The sequence below is a fragment of the Theropithecus gelada genome, chromosome 8, assembly GCF_003255815.1.
Source record: "Theropithecus gelada isolate Dixy chromosome 8, Tgel_1.0, whole genome shotgun sequence".
Classification (NCBI taxonomy): Eukaryota; Metazoa; Chordata; class Mammalia; order Primates; family Cercopithecidae; genus Theropithecus; species Theropithecus gelada.
In genome coordinates this window covers 23,058,452-23,079,347 of record NC_037676.1, presented here as the reverse complement: position 1 = coordinate 23,079,347, position 20,896 = coordinate 23,058,452, and the positions used below count along the sequence as shown (strand labels likewise).

Genomic DNA, 20,896 nt, shown 5'->3' with positions numbered 1-20,896 from the left:
CTATTAAGATTTAAATAACTAAAATTAAATACAATTTAAATATTTTGTTTCTCAGTTACCGAAGCCACATTTCAAGCTTGGTAGCTGTGTGATTAGTGGCTACCATATGGAACAGTGAAGACACAGAATAGTTTCATCACAGAAAGTTCTATTGTACAGAACTGATCTAGGCTTTCAACTCAGAGTAATTATGGATGTAATTTCTGGTTTTATTTGGTTTAAATAATTTTATTTAAGATACATAATTTTATTGAGATATTTGGTTATCTGTTTACAATATGCTGCAAGAGACATATGAAATTATCTTTCTTCTAATTCATTAATTTATCCAAAATGCTTTTCCAATGGTTCTTTACATAGTTATGTTTCTGTAACCCTGTATTCCTGAGTATATTTTTTAACTAAACGCTTATAACTGAGTGACAATTTGGATGTAAAATCCTAGAGTCTAAGTTCTTTTCCTTCAATACTTTACTATTTTATTTTATTCTTGTATCTATTCCTGCTTAAAAAATTCTGAGATCATGGGTTCTTCCTTTTTTTCTATGTGATAATCCATTTCACTTAGAATTATAGAATTTTTTTCTTTGTTTTTGATTTTTTTTTAAATAATACTTGAAGTTCTGGGGTACATGTGCAGAACGTGCAAGTTTGTTACATAGGTATACACATGCCATGGTGGTTTGCTGCACCCATCAACCCGTCATCTACATTAGCTATTTCTCCTAATGCTATCCCTCCCCAGCCCCCGACCCCCTGACCGGCCCCGCTGTGTCATGTTCCCCTCACTGCGTCCATGTGTTCTCATTGTTCAACTCCCACTTATGGGTGAGAACATGCGGTGTTTGGTTTTCTGGTCTTGTGTTTGCTGAGAATGGTTTCCAGCTTCATCCATGTTTCTGCAGAGGACATGAACTCATCCTTTTTCAGGGCTGCATAGTATTCCATGGTGTGTATGTGCCACATTTTCTTTATCCAGTCTATCAGTGATGGGCATTTTGGTTGGGTCCAGTTCTTTGCTATTGTGAACAGTGCCACAATAAACATATGTGTACATGTGTCTTTATAGTAGAATGATTTCTAATCTTTTTGAACCAGATATTTTTATAATGCCATGATGTTCTTGGAGACCAGGGTTGTTGTTTTGTGCCTTGTTTTTCCTTTTCTCTTCTTTGGCTTGCCCTGTTTTTTGTTTTTTGTTTTTTTCTCAAGTCTAAATAATTTATCTCCATTATTCAAGTATTTCCTTATGTCCATTTTTTGGAAATATCAATTTTTGTAGGATTCATATTTTAATTTTAGCATTTCTACTTCTACCTTGAAAAAGTAATTTTTACTTTTTCTTATTTAAAAAATTTCTTTGCTAATTTTTCTTTTCTTCTTGAATATTTTCTCTATTTGATCTTTCCTGTTTGCTGATTTGTTCCTCAGTTCTATCTATTCTATTATTCATTTTACCTATTTTATCCTGTATTTCAACTATTCCATTTTTTATACCTGAAATGTTCCTTAATTCATTTTTGTTTTTTCTTATGGTTTCATATTTCAAATGTCTATTATGCCTGCTAATATGTGTATTGTTATTTTTGGCCCCTCTCTTTTGATATTTATGCTTAGATTGGAATCTATAATGCAGTATATTTTTCTTTTCAAACGTTTGTGCTTCTCAATGTACTGTTATTCTGGCAAGCAATCTCACTTATACTACTAAGCAATGCATATGGAGGGCAGTGCATATCAGATATTATCAACTGGAAAAGCTTATGGAGCTGGGAGTTGATGAATCCTCCTCATAGGTGTCAAAACCTGGGGACCAGAAAACCAGTCAATCACTCCCCACCCAGAAATAGAGCTCGTCAGATTTTCATCTTTTGTCCTTAGAGAAGCAGAGTGAACAACATAAACTTACTCCTTTTGGAGGTGTAGAGGTGGTGGAGTGAGAAAGCAACTGCCAGAGGTTAGTTTCATTTTCTCTGGTGCCACATTGCACAAGGTTTCTCTATTGCCCTAAGTTTATCTCAGAGTCCACTAGGACTAGTTCCAGCTTCTGCAGGTATGCACACAGCACTGTGTCCAAGGCAAAGTTGGCAAGTAGCCAGAGAAGCACAACAATGCATTCTTTCTCTCTCACAGACTCCCTAAACTGCCTTGTGACCAAATCCAAAGCACCGCACAGCCCAGGGTCCAAAATTAAACTCATTCCCATTCCCACATCCTTTATGGTTTGTTTTTTTTTCCCATTTCTCAGTACTTTCTGAGACTAAAGAAAAAGACCTCTGTGAAAAATGAGCAATTTGCTTTAAACCACTGAATTCTTTTTAACCAAGGCAAATATAGACATGTTTTCTTTTATCATTAAATTTACTTACAACTACATCATTCAGTTGAGTGGGTCATTAAACCCCCCCTTTCAGTATAAAACTAAGTTATATCAGCCTAGCTACCTTTCTTCTTTACTTCTCTATTTTGCGTTTTAAAAAGAAACAGAATTCTAAACTGACAGTTCTTGTGGCTTTAGTGGTGAGACACTGTTGCACAGTTTCACAAATTGCTGATGCAGGGGTTATTTGAGGTCATCTGAGTCAGTATTTATAGGATCTATTTGTGAAAGAATCTCCAGTTGCAACAAAGTAAAGGATGCTGGGGTTACTTCAGAAGCCTATGTCTAGCAAATAAGCATACAAAAAATACTCAACATCATATGTCATTAGGAATTGTAAATTGAAACGGTAATGAAATATCACTACTAGAATGGCCAAAATCCAGAACACTGATAGCACCAAATGCTGGTAAGGATGTGGAGCAACAGAAACTCATTTCTTACTGGTATAAAAGTAAAATGACACAGCCACTTTGGAAGACAGTTGGGCAGTTTCTTAAAAATCGAAACATACTCTTAACAATCCAGCATTAGCACCACTTAGTATTTACCAAAAGGAGTTGAAAACTTACGTCCACACAAAAACTTGAACTGGAATATTTATACAAGCTTTATCCATAATTGCCAGAACTTGGATGCAATTAAGATGTCTTTCAGTAAGTAAATACCACATTAATAAATACACTGCAGAATGTAGGGGTGAAATTTTTACCTGTACCCTTTAGAGTTTGTTTTTTCAACTGGTCCTGAAGATTAAATTGATATAAAACAGATAAACAGGAGAAAAACATACAAATTTATATAATACAAGTTTTTTCTAAGTATCTAAAACTGCTCTAAAATACAGTCTATTTTTAAAAAGCCATGTCTTTGGTGCATGATCATAGGAATGAACCTCAAATGAATGAAAGGACAGAGAGCTGCGCCTATTATGAGTCTCCCAAAATGCTTTGGATTCTGCTACAGTCAGGAACATTTTCTTATTTATGCTTGATATTTTTATACAAAGCTTTTCAGCAACCACCAGGAGAGAAATCGTAACCTCAAGCCTGAATATTTTCTTTTATTCATGATTTACAAGCTGATCTTTTCAAGATGGTTTGCCTTTTTTTTTTTTTTTTTTTTTTGAGACGAAGTTTCGCTCTTGTTGCTCAGGCTGGAATGCAATGGCACAATCTGGGCTCACTGCAACCTCAGCCTCCCGGGTTCAAGTGATTCTCCTGCCTCAGCCTCCTGAGTAGCTGGAATTACAGGTGTCCACCACCATGCCCGGCTAATTTTTTTTTTTTTTTTTTGTATTTTTAGTAGAGACAGGGTTTATCCATGTTGGTCAGGCTGATCTTGAACTCCCGACCTCAGGTGATCTGTCCGCCTTGGCCTCCCAAAGTGCTGGGATTACAGGCGTGAGCCACCGCGCCCGACCGATTTGCCTTTTTAAAACATTTTACTTTGTAGAACTACCACTGGATCCAGCAATCCCACGACTGGGTATCTACCCAAAGGAAATGAAGCCATTCTGTGAAGAAGGCACATGTACATGCACGTTTATAGCAACACAACTCACGATTGAAAAGATAAGGAACCAACCTAAATACCCATCAACCAATAAGTGGATAAAGAAAATAGGATATATATACACTATGGAATACTACTCCATCATAAAAAGGAATAATGTCTTTTAAAGCAACTTGGATGGATCTGGAGTCCATTATTCTAAGCGAAGTCACCCAGAAATGGAAAATCAAATACCCTGTGCTAAGTGGAAGCTAAGCTGTGAGGATGCAAAGGCATAGGAATGATATAATGGACTTGGCAAACTTGGGGAGGTTAGGAGGGGAGTGAGGGATAGAAGACCATATGTTGGGTACAGTGTACACTGCTCATGTGACGGGTGCATCAAAATCTCAGAAATTACCACTGAAGAACTTACCCATGTAACCAAACACCACCTGTTCCCCAAAAACGGCTGTAATAAAAATAAAACGTAATAATTTTATTCCAGGTAAAATCAGAGGCTTTAGCAGTACCACCAGTTAAATATCCTATGTTTAGAATTTGAAAATTCTTTGGATAAAAAGTTGACATTAAAACATAAATTTGTGAATTTGAATTATTGTAATCAAATTACTTTTGCTATTTTGGATGCTAATTTGCATGAATAATCAAGATAAACAGTTACAGCATACAATTAATCTCTTAAGACAATAGTAGGGATAAGATGTTGGTAGCCAACTACGGCTGAGATATTTCCATTAAATCTTTGGTTCTTAAGAGTACACATTAGATTCGTCTCTAGAACTTACTAAAATATGTCTCGATTCCTTCCCTCTGTGTTCAGACTTTTTTGGTATAAGTTGGTTGATATAAAACGGTTCTTGACATATTTTGTCAAGAACCATTATTACATGAACTCTTTCAACAATGATTTTTAGAAAATGAAATATATATATATTTCATTTTATATATATATGTAATTTTACTGTTTCTTTTACTCCATGCTGGATTGATTACAAATAAAATAAAGGGTAAGAGAACAAATATTGTAACACCCTTATATATACTTTAGTCACCAGAAAAGATCATCCAATATGCCTAGGAATTACTCTGTAGGAAAATAAATAGATTCAGTTCCTCAAATAATCAACTGAGAATCTTTAAAAATTAATGATTAGGCAGTGATAAAAAAAAATGTAACCAATGTCACTAAAGCCACTGTGTTTTCAGATATTGAATTCCCTCAAAGGAAAATTTAAAGATGCTATGATGTATATTAAAAATTTGTAAGTATTCTAAAAGTAGGTGAAGATAACTTTTACTTGTTCAGTGATGATATGAATAGCCAAGCTATTACTTGGCTTCCAAATTCAGGATATGCAGCTCATATCCATTATTCCATTACCCTGAGCAGTGCTGAAAGTTATTGATGAAAAGGTTGAGAGGGTGTTCTAATTTGAGCCTATGTCTTGCTTCCTGCTGGGGTTTATTTATGACTGTGTGCGTGACTGCAGTGTGGTTAGGGCAGGCAGCCAAGAGACTGTATCCATGAAGTACTGAGGGGCTCCCAGGGTGAGAGTCAGCCAAAAGGTACAGACAGGTTCTCTAGTTGGATACAACAGCAACACCATCCTAAGTGCAAATTTTAGGTGTTAGCAGAAAGAGCTATGCTCAGTCTTATCCATTAATTTTTATTCACTTGGCTGATTTTGTTTTGTTTATGTGGTTTTGCTGTCTTCCATGATGTTACGTTTGTTCTTTATAGACACTGTGAGTCTCATATAAATCCTGTTTACTTCTCTTGTTTACTTTTTTATTCTTAGTTTGGAGCTCATATTTATCAAACACGTAGGGCTGTATATTTTATATTTCACAAGTCTCATCTGACCCATGGCTTTATGGTTTCTAGAACTTTCTTGCTTTCTAATGTTCTTAAATGTTCATTTTTTGGGGATGTTATACTTTTCTAAATCTCCTGAATTTGTGTATGTACAAATATGTATGTATCTTTGATGAAACATGATGTATATATAAATACCTAAACATATTCAAAAATAACAATTTTTGGTTTTCTATAGTCCTGATGATCTGCTTACAGTTTCCTGAACATGTCATAGCCCTTCTGGAATCATGACTTTGCAAGGCTGTTATTTAACTCCATTATTTTCTAGAAGAATTTTCGTTTTTTCCTTCATAGGTCTGATAAATTGCAGAGTTCAAGATTTAAATGACACCTCTGAGAAACTTCTCATGCCTTCTCTTGGTAAACATTTACTCTGTGCTTTCTTGTACTCACATTTTAGCAATTTATTTTAGTGATTATTTTATTTCTATATTTATGTCAGTCTCTAGAGCTAGGATGTGAATCCCTGGACAGCAGGGAAAGAGGTTAATCTTTCTAGCTCCAGTGTCCACTTAGTAAATAGAGACTTTGTAAATGTTTGTATTACAGAATTAAAACAACCAGATAAGTGTAAATTACACAATGTATTCAACTCAGAATCTTGATGGAAGACTTTTGTTAGCTGATTTATTGAGTACTTATTTCCCAGGCTCTCTGCTAATCACTAGTAACAAGAGGGGAAAATTGAGAACTGATTTTCAGGAGTAGAAAATGAAGAGGCATAAGATTTGACTGCAGCAGAATGGCTATTACTAAAAAGTCAACAACGGATGATGGCAAAGCTCTGGAGAAGGAATGCTTTTACATTATTGGTGGGAGTATAAATTAGCACAACTGTTGTGAAAGATGGTGTCACGATTGCTCAAAGACCTAGAGGCAGAAATACCATTCGACCCAGCAATCCCATTACTACCAAGTACATACCCAAAGGACTAGAAATCGTTCCGTTAAAAAAGACACATCCACTGTCTGCATTGCAGAACTCTTCACAATAGCAAAGACATGGAATCAACCCAAATGCCCAGCAGTGATAGACTGGATAAAGAAAATGTGGTACATAAGCGACACGGAATACTATGCAGCCATAAAAAGAAATGAGATCATGTCTTTTGCAGTGACATGGATGGAACTGGAGGACATTATTTTTAGCAAACTAAGCCAGAAACAGAAAACCAAGTATGGCATGTTCTCATTTATAAGTGGGAGCTAAATGATGAGAACAAATGGACATATACAGGGAAACAACAAACATTGGGGCCTGTCAGAGGGGTTTGGGAGGAGGGAGAGGATCAGAAAGAATTGCTAATGGATGTTGACCTTAATAGCTGGGTGATGGGATGATCTGTGCAACACACCACCATGGCACCTGTTTAATTACCTATGTAACCTGTACATCCTGCACATGTACCTCTGAAGTTAAAATAATAGTTGGAAATGAAAAAATTAAAAAAGATTTGACTGCAATTTCAGATACTTTCATTGGAAACATTGCCTAGAAGAATTTGTTGCTGGAGATAAAGTAGAATTCTCATACTTAATAATATAGTATTAAATGTGCTTCTCTGTGCAAAATAGTTTTGCTGTAGGCAGTGTGGTTGTGTGGAAGGAAGTAAGATTCCTGTGCAACACTGTCACAAATGTTAAGTGATATTATACATGCACACATACAAACACACAAAAATACACACAAACTTGCATAAATCAGAATGTGCTACTGTGTACTTTTGTTATTACCTTATGATATCCTTTCTTTAAGAAATAATCAAATTTGAAATTGGCTGATTTTATTTTCTAAAAGTTATATGACTTCAGTCCATATTAATTTCCCCAAAATATGAATCCAGGGTCTTTGCACAATGCAGCCTCAGATCTATGACAGTATTTTTTTGACCCAGAAGTTCTGACTGAGATTCAACTTAATGTAAGATGAGAAAACTGAATAGGATTACGGAGAAAACTCTAAAAGCACATCAGAGGGAGAATGAAAGACCAAGGAAAAAAGACTCGGCTGGGCACAGCAGCTCATGCCTGTAATCTCAGCACTTGGGGAGGCTGAGACAGGAGGATGACTTTAGCCCAGGAACTTGAGACCAGCCAGGGAAACATAGGGGAGACCCTGTCACTAAAAAACATTTTAAAATTAGCCAGATGTAGTGGTGCATGCCCATAGTTGCAGCTACTCTGGAGGCTGAGGTGAAAGGATCACTTGAGCCCGGAAGGTCGAGGCTGCAGTGAGTCATGATCATGCTGCTGCACCTCAGCCTGGGCAACAGAGACGTTGTCTCAAAAACTCACCAATGAAATATGTACTCACCAACTAAATATGTACTCACCAATGAAATATGTACTCACCAATGAAATGTATACAAACAGCAAGTAATTCTTTCCCGAAACCTTACTTTCTGCTCAGAGACATATGACACAATAGACTGTTCAGAGAGGGTCTTGGTGCTGACAAGCCCAACAATGGAGTCCTCCTCCAGGTAGGCACTGATGGATACATGTTACTTACCTTTCTAGATGATGGACATTTCCCTCTTTTCTCTTTATATTTTCAGGTTCCCCTTACATGTTTCTTAGAAAATCCTCTTTGGGGCAGGGCGTAGTGGCTCATGCCTGTAATCCCAGCACTTTGGGAGGCCGGGGTGGGTGGATCATGAGGTCAGGAGTTCAAGACCAGCCTGGCCAACATGGTGAAACCCCTCTCTCTACTAAAGATACAAAAAATTAGCCAGGCGTGGTGGTGTGTGTCTGTAATCCCAGCTACTCGGGAGGCTGAGGCAGGAGAATTGCTTGAACCCAGGAGGCGGAGGTTGCGGTGAGCTGAGATCACCCCATTGCACTCCAGCCTGGGCAACAAGAGTGAAATTCTGTCTCAAGAAAAAAAATATCCTCTTTGAATATTGGTAAGTCATACATTTTTAATTTCATTTGATAGGTGAGTAAATGTACAGATGCTCAACGAATTGAAATTATTTGAATAAAGCTAAAGAACTAGTTTTTGGCAGAGCCAGGAGGACTATCTATGTTTCATTTTCTGTGTGTGGCTTACCCTCCTGTACCATAAACTGACTTTTCTATCTCTTATTCTCTTGTCTTTATATTTCTGCTACATTTTTCTTCCCTTATTTCCTATCTGAGACTGTAGCTTTCCAGTGGATCTACTCAGCCCTGCCATGGGCACAAAAGAACTGATGGAGTCTTGCCAGGAACTGGCTCCTGCAGGCTCCATTTCAACTATAGTTACAACATGTCTCAAGAGACCCACGAATCTCAGAGAGCTATCGCACAGCAGTTAGAGAGATCTAGGCCAATTTGCAACACATATTGATGTACAAGGGAACAGAATTATCTGCTGAGACACAGCACTTGGCCTGTGAATTGGAGTCTTCTCTACGAGCAATGCAACAACTTTTGCGGTTTAGCAGCTGATGCCTGCTTTCTCAAAAGCTATTGGGACATCAGGAGGGGACCGTTATCTCTAGTCATATCATCATCATTTTATTTTTCCTTTAGATACATTTCTGAACTTCCTTAAATTGTTGTTCCCATCAGGATTGCACAGCTAAGATTTCAACATTGAGCCGAGGCCTGTGCTTGGTCAACTAAGAACAAGAAAGAAACAATGGATGTGGTTCTCATGAAGAAGAGACGGACAATAACTGATTTAAATGAGGTTCTAAAGTACTAGGAATAAAGTATGTATCATTATCAATTCTAAAACAGGTTTGCCATCAAAAAGGTGTAAATTTAAAAAGTATAAAGCAGGAGAAAAGCAATGTGAATTCGAATGATGATGTGGAGCAATGGAAATTATGTCCAGCCGTCTCAAATAGAAAATAAATAGATTAGAAGATTATTAGGTTATTTAGCCTTAAAAATAAATGAAATGCTGATACATGCTATAATATGGATGAACCTTGAAGACATGATGCCAAGTGAAATAAGCCAGACATAGATGGAAAAATACTGTATAATGCCATTGATAGGAACAAGCTAGAATAGACAAATTCAGAGACAAAAAGTGGAATAGCGGTCACCAGAGTTTGAGGGGAAAATGTAACAGGGAATTATTGTTTAATGGGTATAGAGTTTCTGTTTGGAATGAGGAATGGGTCCTGGAAATAGGTGGTAGTGGTGGTTGAACAGTACAGTGAATGTTCTTATGTCACTGAAATTGTATACTTAAGAATGGTTAAAATGATAAATTCAACGTCATGTATATTTTACCACAATGAAGTACAATATTTGAGTTAAAAAAAATTTAGGTAGCTGAAGGACTCAACATGAGGACTGGAGAAGGAAACTTGGTAGCTATGCAATTAGGAATTCCAGCCTGTATTGTGGAGCTGAATAATACAGAATGTCTCTCTCACCCTTGCCACTGTCACTCAACTGACACTGCTGATACTCTTTGCACCACATCAACCTTGAACCAGCAACTGGAGCTAGTCTCAAGACTTCCTGAGGAACTCAGCCTTATTATGACATCCTGCATCACCAAAGATAATTCTCTGTAATTTCTGCTTTCTATTACATACTTCTGATTCAAAGTTCTGGGAGGGGGCATCTGAAAGTTAGATCCTTGGCCATAACTATGTCATAGGTGCAAAAGAGGGTTGGCCAGGTGCTGTGGCTCAAGCCTGGAATCCCAGTACTTTGGGAATCCAAGGCAGGCAGAACACTTGAACCCCGGAGTTCGAGACCAGCCTGGGCAACATGGCAAGACCCCTTCTCTACAATAAATACAAAGATTAGAGTGTGGTGGCACAAGCCTATGGTTCAGCTACTTTGGAGGCTGAGGTGGGAGGATTGCTTGAGCCTGGGAGGTTGAAGTCACAGTGAGCCAAGATCATGCCACTCTACTCCAACCTGGGGCAAGAAAGCAAGACCCTGTCTCCAGGAGAAAAAAAAAAGAATCTGGTAACAACATGCAGAATATTTCCAGTTGCCACTACAAATAGCAAAGGAGTTATATCTCCAAGATGTGCAATGTGGGAATCCTGTAAGCAAGGAAAGGTGTTAAGATAGGCATTCTCATTCTTAATATCTGCCTATGTAGAAACAGTTTCATAAATTACTAATGGAAATTTAAATTCATATATGCCTACTAGAGAAAAATTTTTGCAAAGTGTAGCAAAAAAGTTGGAAAACTTCCAGGGAGCTAACCAACATAGAGTGCTATCCAAAGGAATTAAGAAGTAATAGATGTTTGGTGTGGTGGATCACACCTGTAATCTCAGTGACTTGGAAGGCTGAGGCAGGAGGATTATTGAGTCTAGGAGTTGGAGACCAGCCTGAGCAATGCAATGAAACCCAGACTCAAAAAAAAAAAAAAAAAAAAAAAGCCTTGTTTTGGGCTGCACAGGTCCCCATTAAGCACAGAAGAACTTATCTCCCAATTGTTGGCTGTGCTACCTGCAGACAGCCATTAACTTGCCTTTGAAAATGCTTTCACTAAATACAGTCATCTTGCCCAAAGTCACAGCTCTTTTGAGAGCAATTTGTACCTGTGACTAGTTGACATGAGGGAGTAAAAGCTTTTCCCTTTTACCTCAACTTGGCTGCATTCTGAAGGATTACCCAGGTTTAGGGCTGGGTGGGCCAGCTAAAGCCTTCTTTGAGGCAGCCTCATTCCCAACTCCTCCAGCCTAATCCTGCTTTCTCGCATTCCATTAAACAAATACGGGACCTGACCTGAAAGCATTCCATAATAAACTTCCTGCACGCTAAAATCCATCTCAGATTCTGCTTGCCGAAGAACCCAAACTGTGATACAGAGAACTGCCTGAAGATGGTGTATACACCATTGTTCATCACTGCATTATTTTAGCCATAAACATTTTGGAGAAAGGACTTCATTGTTGAATCAGATATTAAGTAAAGCATTATTCATTCATAAAATAGTATTGATGGCTGTATAATCTCTTACAGATTTGTGTCATATTACTAACAAAATTAAAAGTAATACAAATAGCATAAATATTAATTATATACCAGACATAAAAGAGAGGAAAAAGTCATATTTCTAAGTGTTAATAGAAATCATACTTGGTGAGATGAGGAAAAATTTTTATGTTAGTGCTTTCACTTGTATCCCAACTTTTCTACATTAAGCATATATCATTTTTAAAATTTTTTTTAAATTTTACTTTCAGTTCTGGGATACACGTGCAGAACATGAAAGATCGTTACTATAGGTATACATGTGCCATGGTGGTTGGCTGCACCCACCCACCCATCATCTACATTAGGTATTTCTCATAATGCTATCCCTTCCCTACCCTCCCACTCTCCAACAGGCCCCGGTGTGTGATGTTCCCCTCCCTGGGTCCGTGTGTTCTCTCATTGTTCAACTCCCACTTATGAGTGAGAATATGCAGTGTTTGGTTTTCTGTTCCTGTGTTAGTTTGCTGAGAATGATGGTTTCCATGTCCCTGCAAAGGACATGAACTCATCCTTTTTTATGGCTGTATAGTATTTCATGGTGTATATGTGCCACAGTTTCTTTATCCAACGTATCATTCATGAGCATTTGGGTTGGTTCTAAGTCTTTGCTTTGTGAACAATGCCACAATAAACATACGTGTGCATGTGTCTTTAGAGTAGAATGATTTATAATCCTTTGGGTATATACCCAGTAATGGGATTGCTTGGTCAAATGGTATTTCTGGTTCTAGAACCTTAGTGAATCGCCACACTGTCTTTCACAACGGTTAAACTAATTTACAATCCCACCAACAGTGTAAAAGCATTCCTATTTCTCCACATCCTCTCCAGCATCTGTTGTTTCCTGACTGTTTAATGATCGCCATTCTAACTGGCATGAGATGGTATCTCATTGTGTTTTTAATTTGCATTTCTCAAATGACCAGTGATGAGCTTTTTTTCATGTTTTGTTGGCTGCATAAATGTCTTCTTTTGAGAAGTGACTGTTCATATCCTTCACCTACTTTTTGATGGGATTTTTTTTTTCTTGTAAATTTAAGTTCTTTGTAGATTCTGGATGTTAGCCCTTTGTCAGATGGATAGATTGCAAAATTTTTCTCCCATTTTGTAGGCTGCCTGTTCACTCTGATGATAGTTTCTTTTGCTGTACAGAAGCTCTTTAGTTTAATTAGATTCCATTTGTCAATGTTGGCTTCTGTTGCCATTACTTTTGGTGTTTTAGTCATGAAGTCTTTTCCCTTGCCTACATCCTGAATGGTATTGCCTAGGTTTACTTCTGGGGTTTTTATGGTTTTAGATCTTACGTTTAAGTCTTTGATCCATCTTGAGTTAATTTTTGTATAAGGTGTAAGGAAGCGGTACAGTTTTAGTTTTCTGCAATGACTAGCCAATTTTTCCAACACCATTTATTAAATAGGGAATCCTTTACACATTGCTTGTTTTTGTCAGGTTTGTCAAAGTTCAGTTGGTTGTAGATGTCTGGTGTTGTTTCTGAGGCCTCTGTTCTGTTCCATTGGTCTATCTCTCTGTTTTGGTACCAGTACCATGCTGTTTTGGTTACTGTAGCCTTGCAGTATCATTTGAAGTCAGGTAATGTGATGCCTCCAGCTTTGTTCATTTTGTTTTTTGTTTTTTTGGGTTTTTTTTGGGGGGGGGGATGGTGTCTTGCTCTGTCACCAAGGCTAGAATGCAATGGCACGATCTTGGCTCACTGAAACCTCCGTACCCTGGGTTCAAGTGATTCTCCTGCCTCAGCCTCTTGAGTAGCTGGGATTTACAGGTGCCTGCCATCCTGCTTGGCTAATTTTTGTATTTTTAGTAGAGACAAGGTGTCACCAACTTGGCCAGGCTGGTCTCGAACTCCTGACCCTCGTGATGCTCCCAAAGTGCTGGGATTATAGGCGTCAGCCACCGAGCCTGACCAAGCATACATCTTTTCATAGAAGAAAATTAAATAAGTATTTTACATTTGTGATTTGTCCAGATTTTAAAATAACCTTGTCAAACTATTTAAAGTAACAAATAATTTTAACTTTGTGTGAGGTGGGAGCAACATAAACAACTTAGTCATCTTAGTCATTTAATATTGAGATGTCAGATATATCCCAAGAGTATGGACTTTAATATGAGGTGAAGGAGATAAACAGTTTAATGTTCACAAGAAGTTGCCTTCACAATAAATTATATACCATAATTTTCATGCTTAGGAATTTTTTTATAACAATAGTATTTGCTTAGCATACTACTAACAGTAATAGTGATATTGTATTAGTGTTAGGCATTGTAGCAGACTACCCAGGCCTAGTTGCTAAAAAGTGTCTAACATTGTCAAGCGAAGGCCTTTTTATGGAAGCCACAAAAGAGACAAGGTGAATTCAAGGGCAAATGTACCAGTGTGGCTACAGATTTTGTTAGAGGTGCTTTTTCCTGAGTTAGGATCTTCCCTGACAAGGTGGATCTCAGTATCTCCACACAGCTATGCCAGTCTTGCATTGGCCCACTTTGGAGAGAGAAAAAAATTGAGAAGAAAAGAACATGCAAGACTTGCTTATCACCCCAACCATTTCCATATTGTTCCATATTACATTCAGATACTAGTGCATGCATATTATTTAACTTACGCTCAAGAGATGGATTCCATGAACAAAGACATATAATGAAAGAATATTAAAAGCCTGATATTAATAATATTGGATGCAGCAACTGAAAAATAGCAATGTAACACTTAAGAAATAAGGGTGTCTTTGAATGATGGGGAACATACTAGTCAAGTGGCTGAGAAAGCATGTACTTCTGAAAAACATTTACTCTGGGAAGCAGTAATAAGGTTTATACACATTTTGCTTTAATTTTTAAAATGATATCTGGAAATGGAAGTTAAAAACAGTTAATTGGTTAGCCTTTATAAAATTAAACTGATAGGAAAGAAGAGAATGTTATTAAGTAAACAAGAGAAACAACTATAAATTTTGAAATTAGTGAACAGGAGGACTGACAGTACAGAACATAAAAAACAGTAATTTGGAAGATAAACTTAAGGAATTACCCAAAAATACCAAGGAAACACAAAGTGAGAAAGAATATGATAAATGAGAATACTGGCTATCAGAGATTTCAAGCGAATCCTCGGTGCTAGTAAAGACGAGAGAACAAATGGAAGAGACTAGGACACAGAAAGAAAGGAAAAAAAGTTTTGCAGTGATGAAAGCCTATTAAATATAGTTAATTATACCTAAACCTGTCTGGAGCATTTGAAACATGATATGGTTTGGCTCTGTGCCCATCCCCCCAATCTCATTTTTTTAAATTGCTATAATCTCCACATGTTGAGGGAGGGACGTGGTGGGAGGTGATTGGATCATGGGGGTGGTTCCCCCATGTTGTTGTCGTGATAGTAAATTCTCAAGAGATTTGATGGCTTTATAAGTGTTTGACAGTTCCTCCTTCATACACATCTTCCACCATGTAAGATGTTCCTGCTTCCTCTTTCATCATGATTGTAAGTTTCCTGAGGCCTCCTCACCCATGTGGAACTCTGAGTCAATTAATCCTCCTTTCTTTACAAATTACCCAGTCTCACGTGGTATTCCTTATAGCCATGTGAAAACAGACTAATACGAAATGTTTGTTCTCTACTTCCTTGTGTCAGCTGTCTATTGCTGCATAACAAATATCTCCAAACCGTAATAACTTAAAACAACACATATTAATTATCATACAGTTTCTGTGGGTGTGTAATCTGGACAAATTCAGCTGCATCCTCTATTTCAGGGTGTCTCACAAGGCTGAAGTCAAGATTCAACTGGGAAGGAATCTAATTCCAAGTTTATTCGGTGGTTGTTGGCAGACTTAACTTCATTTATGGGTCATTCAACTCAGGGGCTCATTTTCTTAATGGCTGCTAGCCAGAGGCCACCTTCAATTCCTTAACACATAGTAGTGATTTCCAATGTGAATAGTAAAATCTTAATTATAATAATAACCCTTTCCATATTCTGATTGCAAACAACTAAAATTTGCTTTTTTCATGCATACTTCATTATTTTATTAAAAGCTAAAAGCATTCCCAAAGCCCATATAAAAGCAGCAATTTGGTGAGTTATAATAAGTAGACAAACACTATGGTATCTTAGTCTTAGAGTAACTGGATAAAAACACAATTTAACCTAATAATGTTACTGTTTTAAAGTAGAGAAGGTAAAAATAATGATAAAAACAGGTTCGGTGGCATATCTGAGGTGGCTAAATGTCAAATAAGCAGAATTCCCTTAAAGTTAGAAAGTTACGGTCGTAAGTGTGGAAACAGTATTATGAAATCAAAGTCTGTTCTAAATTCCTCTGCAGTTCAGCTGAAAGGGAAACATTGTAGGACTTGGATTCACAGTTCCATGATAAAATACCGGTTTTCCTGTCATTGTACTGCATTGTTTCTCTTCAAATAGGAATTATGTGTCTGCATCAGAGACCCGGTGACATCATTTAGGAACTTGCAGGAATGTTCACATGCCACTGCTTGAGAGTGTATGCTTTAGTTTTTGCTTGGGTTATAGTACATGGCTTGTTGAGGATTCACAGGTTTAAGATTTCCATTCCATCAGTATAAAAAAGGATTATATGAATCGATTACTGGGGACAGGTGTTAAACACACACACACACACAGAAAAGGCTCATAAGTTGGTCACAAGTACACAATGGCTTTCCAGGAAATAAGGATTTATTTCCAGGTCAGGGGAGAGTCTTCTGAAACATCACAGGGCAGATAAAGCTCTACTTTTTAAGTTGTTCTTGTGCAAATGCCACATGGAAAGAAAACCTCTCTCCTTGACAGTGATTTGATCAGTGGATTCTTGATTTCCTGAGGATTGAGATTCACTTTTGAGGCCAGAGTGAACTCATCTAGAACCTCATACTGCAAGGGTAAATGAACCATAAAGTTCCTCATGAAGAGACAGGCCTGTGGGGACGAGGTGAGTGATGGAAATTGGTGAAGCAGACAAATACAAGAAAAACTGTAGCTGTGAAGATGAACTAAAACATGTTCCCTGATTATGGAAATAACTACTTTACCAGTTAGGATGATCTCTGTTGAAAAATGAGAGAAAATCCAACTCAAATGGCCTAAACAACAAGGAAAATTTATGGCTCATATAACAAGGAGTACCAAGAAAGTGTGAGGTAACTCCAGCAGTCATTAATCTACCTACCAATTCAATGACATCATTGAAAGGCCAGGTTTTATTCTTTTCATCTTTCTGCTCTATCTATCTTCAGCCTTCATAATCGCAATGTGGAGTGCAGCAGTACCAGGTAGAGTATTCAGATGCCCATATCCGGAAAACTTTGCCAGAAATGTCCTAACAAATTCCTCTCTTGTCTTATTGAGAAAAAAAAGGGCATGGCGGGGGCGGGGGGGAATAAAATCATCTCCAAGTCAACTACTAGCAAGGAAAAAATGAGGTTATTATAATTGACTTAAAGTGACAGGTATTTATCCATGAGATGGAGATAAGATATTTTTTCCTAGAAGTGGCCAGGTGAACAAAATTAGGGTTCTAAAAGCAAGGAAGGAAGGGGATTATTTGGTAGGCAACCAATAGTGTTTGCTATGTTACCCATCAACTAAGCTGACGGTTGCTATGGGCAATGTAATTCTATTGTTGACAAAGCATTGGATTACTTTTTGATTACATCTGACAATGCTGAAAATCTGGATGTTTATGCAAGATCTCTCAACTTTTAAATATTAGCAACACATTCAAAACATTTTAAAGTACTATGTGTCCAATATCATTCAGACCAAATAAAATATATTTGCAGTGCAAACATGGCCTACAGGTCACCAGTTTGCAACCTCTGGTTTATCCGATTAATTTAACTAAAATTTTCTCCATTTAAAAAGTGAAAACCACTTTAACCATGCCAGTAATTAATTATACAAATATATATGATAAAACATTTTTTAATTCATAGTTTTACTAAATTGTAGAAAACCTCAAATGGTATAGCTAATAATGATTTCAGAAGCTAATGTAGGAAAGAGATCCACAAAACAGAATGTTTACATCATTTTCTTAGCTGAGATTCTAATTTGACAAGTTAATGGTTAAAGCAATCAAGATGTTGCTACTCATTTAATGGATGTACAATTTTTCTTATTCCTCCAAGATTAGTGTAATGTTTTTATGTTTTGTTTTCATTGGAGAATCAATTCCTATTAAAGATTTTAACTTCCCAGATATTTCTTTACAATCATTTTCCTTCTTATAAGAATGGATAATTGAAATTTTAAACTCATGCAAAGGTTCTCAGGCATATGCCCCTCTTGAAAATTCTCTTTAGTCTCTTCAAAGTCTAACACGAATCAGAAAATATTAACCTTCTTGAGTCAAGAGCAAATACTAGTGAAAAATAAGTGTATTTCTCTGCCATCCAGATTTTCCAGTTTTCCAAGTTGATAATTGAGCCATCAGTTCTTGCTTAGCTGTTGCCTCATGCTTTTGGATTTGAGTCCTAAAAAAGACAGAACTTTTAAATGATCAACTTTCTTCAAAAATGTAGATATTTATTATGAAACTGAACTATGAAGAAATTAAAATTATCTGAAGTCAGTTTCTATTTCATAGGTCACTTGATACAGCAAAAATGAAGCAGAAACGAGAGAATAGGAAGGGAGTGAGAAAAACACCACATGAAGTTCTAAATATCTATCTGGTAATTAGCATAATATGGAGAAGGTGTAGGGGACCTTCTCCATATTAGGTAGAGTTATAGGATACTAACTCTATAGAAGGTTTCTTCTCACGTTCATCCTTACGGAATATTTCTGAGAAAATAAATAATATTGGTGTCTACATAGCTTTCTAGCTGAGGCCCTTCTAATTTCTCTCTTTTTAATTGTTGGCCATACTCAGAAGGAAGACATTCATGTCAGCACCCATCTCCAAATCATACAGATACTGTTCTTAGTAAATTTTTTCTAAAAAGACAGGTGGGCCTTCTCTTCTTGATAGTAGGAGATAATACAAGAAGATAATTTGGCTATAGATCTCTCACCTTAGGTGTAGATGTTCAATTATCCTTGAAAAGAGGAGAGGGAAGTGCTTTTGTGTCTTTATGCTACGTTAATTATAAAAATGGTATGTCATTAGAAATGCTATGCTTGTCCCATCTTGGCTATATTTATTTCCTTAATGAAATTATTTCTTACCTCTTCTTCACTCATTTAAATTCTCCCCAACTTTCTGGGTCCAGTTCAAATTCCAACTACTCAATCAATGAATATTCATCCTACTTTAACCACTCCGAACCCACTGAATTTCTCCTCACCTTATTTTTCTTGTCAGTGTCACTCATCTTGGGTGATACTACAAGTAACAGTTGAGGAATCAAGTACTCCATTTTTACATGACTTGTTTTCTCACTAAAAATGTGAAATTCCTTGAAAGATAAAAACCTTAAATTTTGGTCTTTCTTATTTACCCACAGCAGAATACCAAGTACAAGAAACATGGTCAGGAGCCATTTAAGGAGTAAATGTACTGCAATTTTTACTTCATGAGCACCTGACTTTTATTCCAGGTTGGCCTCTATATCACCTGTTTTTCATACCCTACCTCCTACAGAAAACTATGACTAATAATAGGCCTTATTCTATCTATAATATATATATATATATATAATGTAAAATATCACATAATACAATTTTATCTCCTCTTAAATAAGCATCTAGAAATGAATCTTTGAAGGAGACATTTTACCTCACACAGCAGAGCTATTTATCATTTCTCAATAATTACATAACAGTAACGCTTTTATAATGAAACATCAATACCCATACTAATTTATAGACAGTAAGTGGGCCTTGCTTTTTTAGATATCCCTGGGACAAATGTGCTGTGATATCTCCAGTGAACCTCAAGAGCACACATCCTGATAAATAACCCATGCATTTGGAGACAGCATTCACAATGAGCAGAAGAGACATTAAAAATTCACCAGTGACTACCTGATACTTACAAGGAAAGAAGATGATCTAGGTGCAGGAATTGGAGGTGGTGAAAAATCTGGCTTGGTAATTAGCTAGTAAAAGGATAAAAAAATTAAATTCAAAGATTGGGTCCTGAAAATAGGTGCGCATGAAAAGGCTTATATCATTTTCAGAAATGGAGAAGCCGTAACCCCACCCATGAGAATATTGTAAACATACGAGTTTGATTGCTTTCATTTAGTTGCACACACACAATTGAGACCTAAGTCCAATGCCAGTAGGTATCTGATGAAGATGACTGCTATAAACTGTATGTTTGTGTCACCCCACAATTTCGTATGTTGAAACCCTAATCCCCAGAATGATGGTATTTGGAGGTGTGAGGCCTGTTGGAAGTAATGAGGTCATGAGGGTGTAGCTCTCGTGATAGGATTAATGCCCTTATAAGAAGAGGCACAAGAGAGATGTTCTCCCTCTGGTATGTGAGCATACAACAAAAAGACAGCTGTCTACAAGCCAGAAGGCTGCTTCACCAGACACCGGATCTGCCAGCTCCTTGAACTTGGACTTCCCAGTCTCCAGAATGTGAGAAGTAAATATCTGTTGTTTAAGCCACTCAGTCTATGATAATTTAGTTACAGCAGCCTGAGCTGGTGAAAACAGTGGTACTCTATTAACCAGATTAGTCCTCTTCTTGTCACAAGTTGGCATGGAGTGGCGTACATGTTCACATTTTATATTTTCAAACTATTTTGCAGAAGAATTTGTATTTTATATTAATATTCACATAGATTTCAATATTGTCCTGAAGAAATAATGAAGTGCTGTGGGCTATGACTTTCACCGATATTTCCTGGAGATTGAACTAGGGTGATATTTAAGAGAAGTTGCAAACTCACAAAAGAGGCTGGGGGCTCATTGCCTTCTACTGGCAGATCATACACATGGAGCTTCATCTGACTCATCTGAAAAGAAGAATGAATCTTTCAAAATGAACCATTAGTTTCATAAGCACAGTTTTTAAGGAAGCAGACTTTTCAAGGCATGGAAGCTTGGAACTAAGCTGACACCAAGAGACCAGATAGAAAACCACAGTGGTACAGCTGGTGTATTCCATAGAAGTATTTCCCAGAGCTGTAATGAAAAGTTGTCATCAAAAAAGGATTACCAATGTTATCATTA

At 37.1% G+C, this 20,896-nt stretch overlaps 2 protein-coding genes across 3 annotated transcripts in view; both read right to left on the bottom strand.

Annotated features, from left to right (window-relative positions):
- ADAMDEC1 (ADAM like decysin 1) overlaps positions 1–3,653 on the bottom strand; it is a 38,559-nt gene extending 34,906 nt beyond the window's left edge. The window contains exon 1 of the mRNA XM_025394626.1: positions 3,642–3,653. The gene's annotated coding sequence lies outside the window, so the exon portion shown is untranslated. The remainder of the gene's footprint in view (positions 1–3,641) is intronic.
- Positions 3,654–13,672: 10,019 nt separating this feature from the next.
- Positions 13,673–20,896, bottom strand: part of ADAM28 (ADAM metallopeptidase domain 28) — a 65,455-nt gene continuing 58,231 nt past the window's right edge. The window contains exons 21-23 of one of the 2 annotated variants that reach the window (XM_025394038.1): positions 20,614–20,679; positions 18,781–18,843; positions 17,417–18,237 (exon numbers count right to left, since the gene is read on the bottom strand). In XM_025394038.1, coding sequence (XP_025249823.1) covers positions 18,796–18,843; positions 20,614–20,679 — 114 coding nt within the window. In that variant the 3' untranslated portion in view covers positions 17,417–18,237; positions 18,781–18,795. Of the gene's footprint in view, positions 18,238–18,780; positions 18,844–20,613; positions 20,680–20,896 lie in introns of both variants that reach the window. The other variant, XM_025394039.1, reaches the window with a different exon arrangement.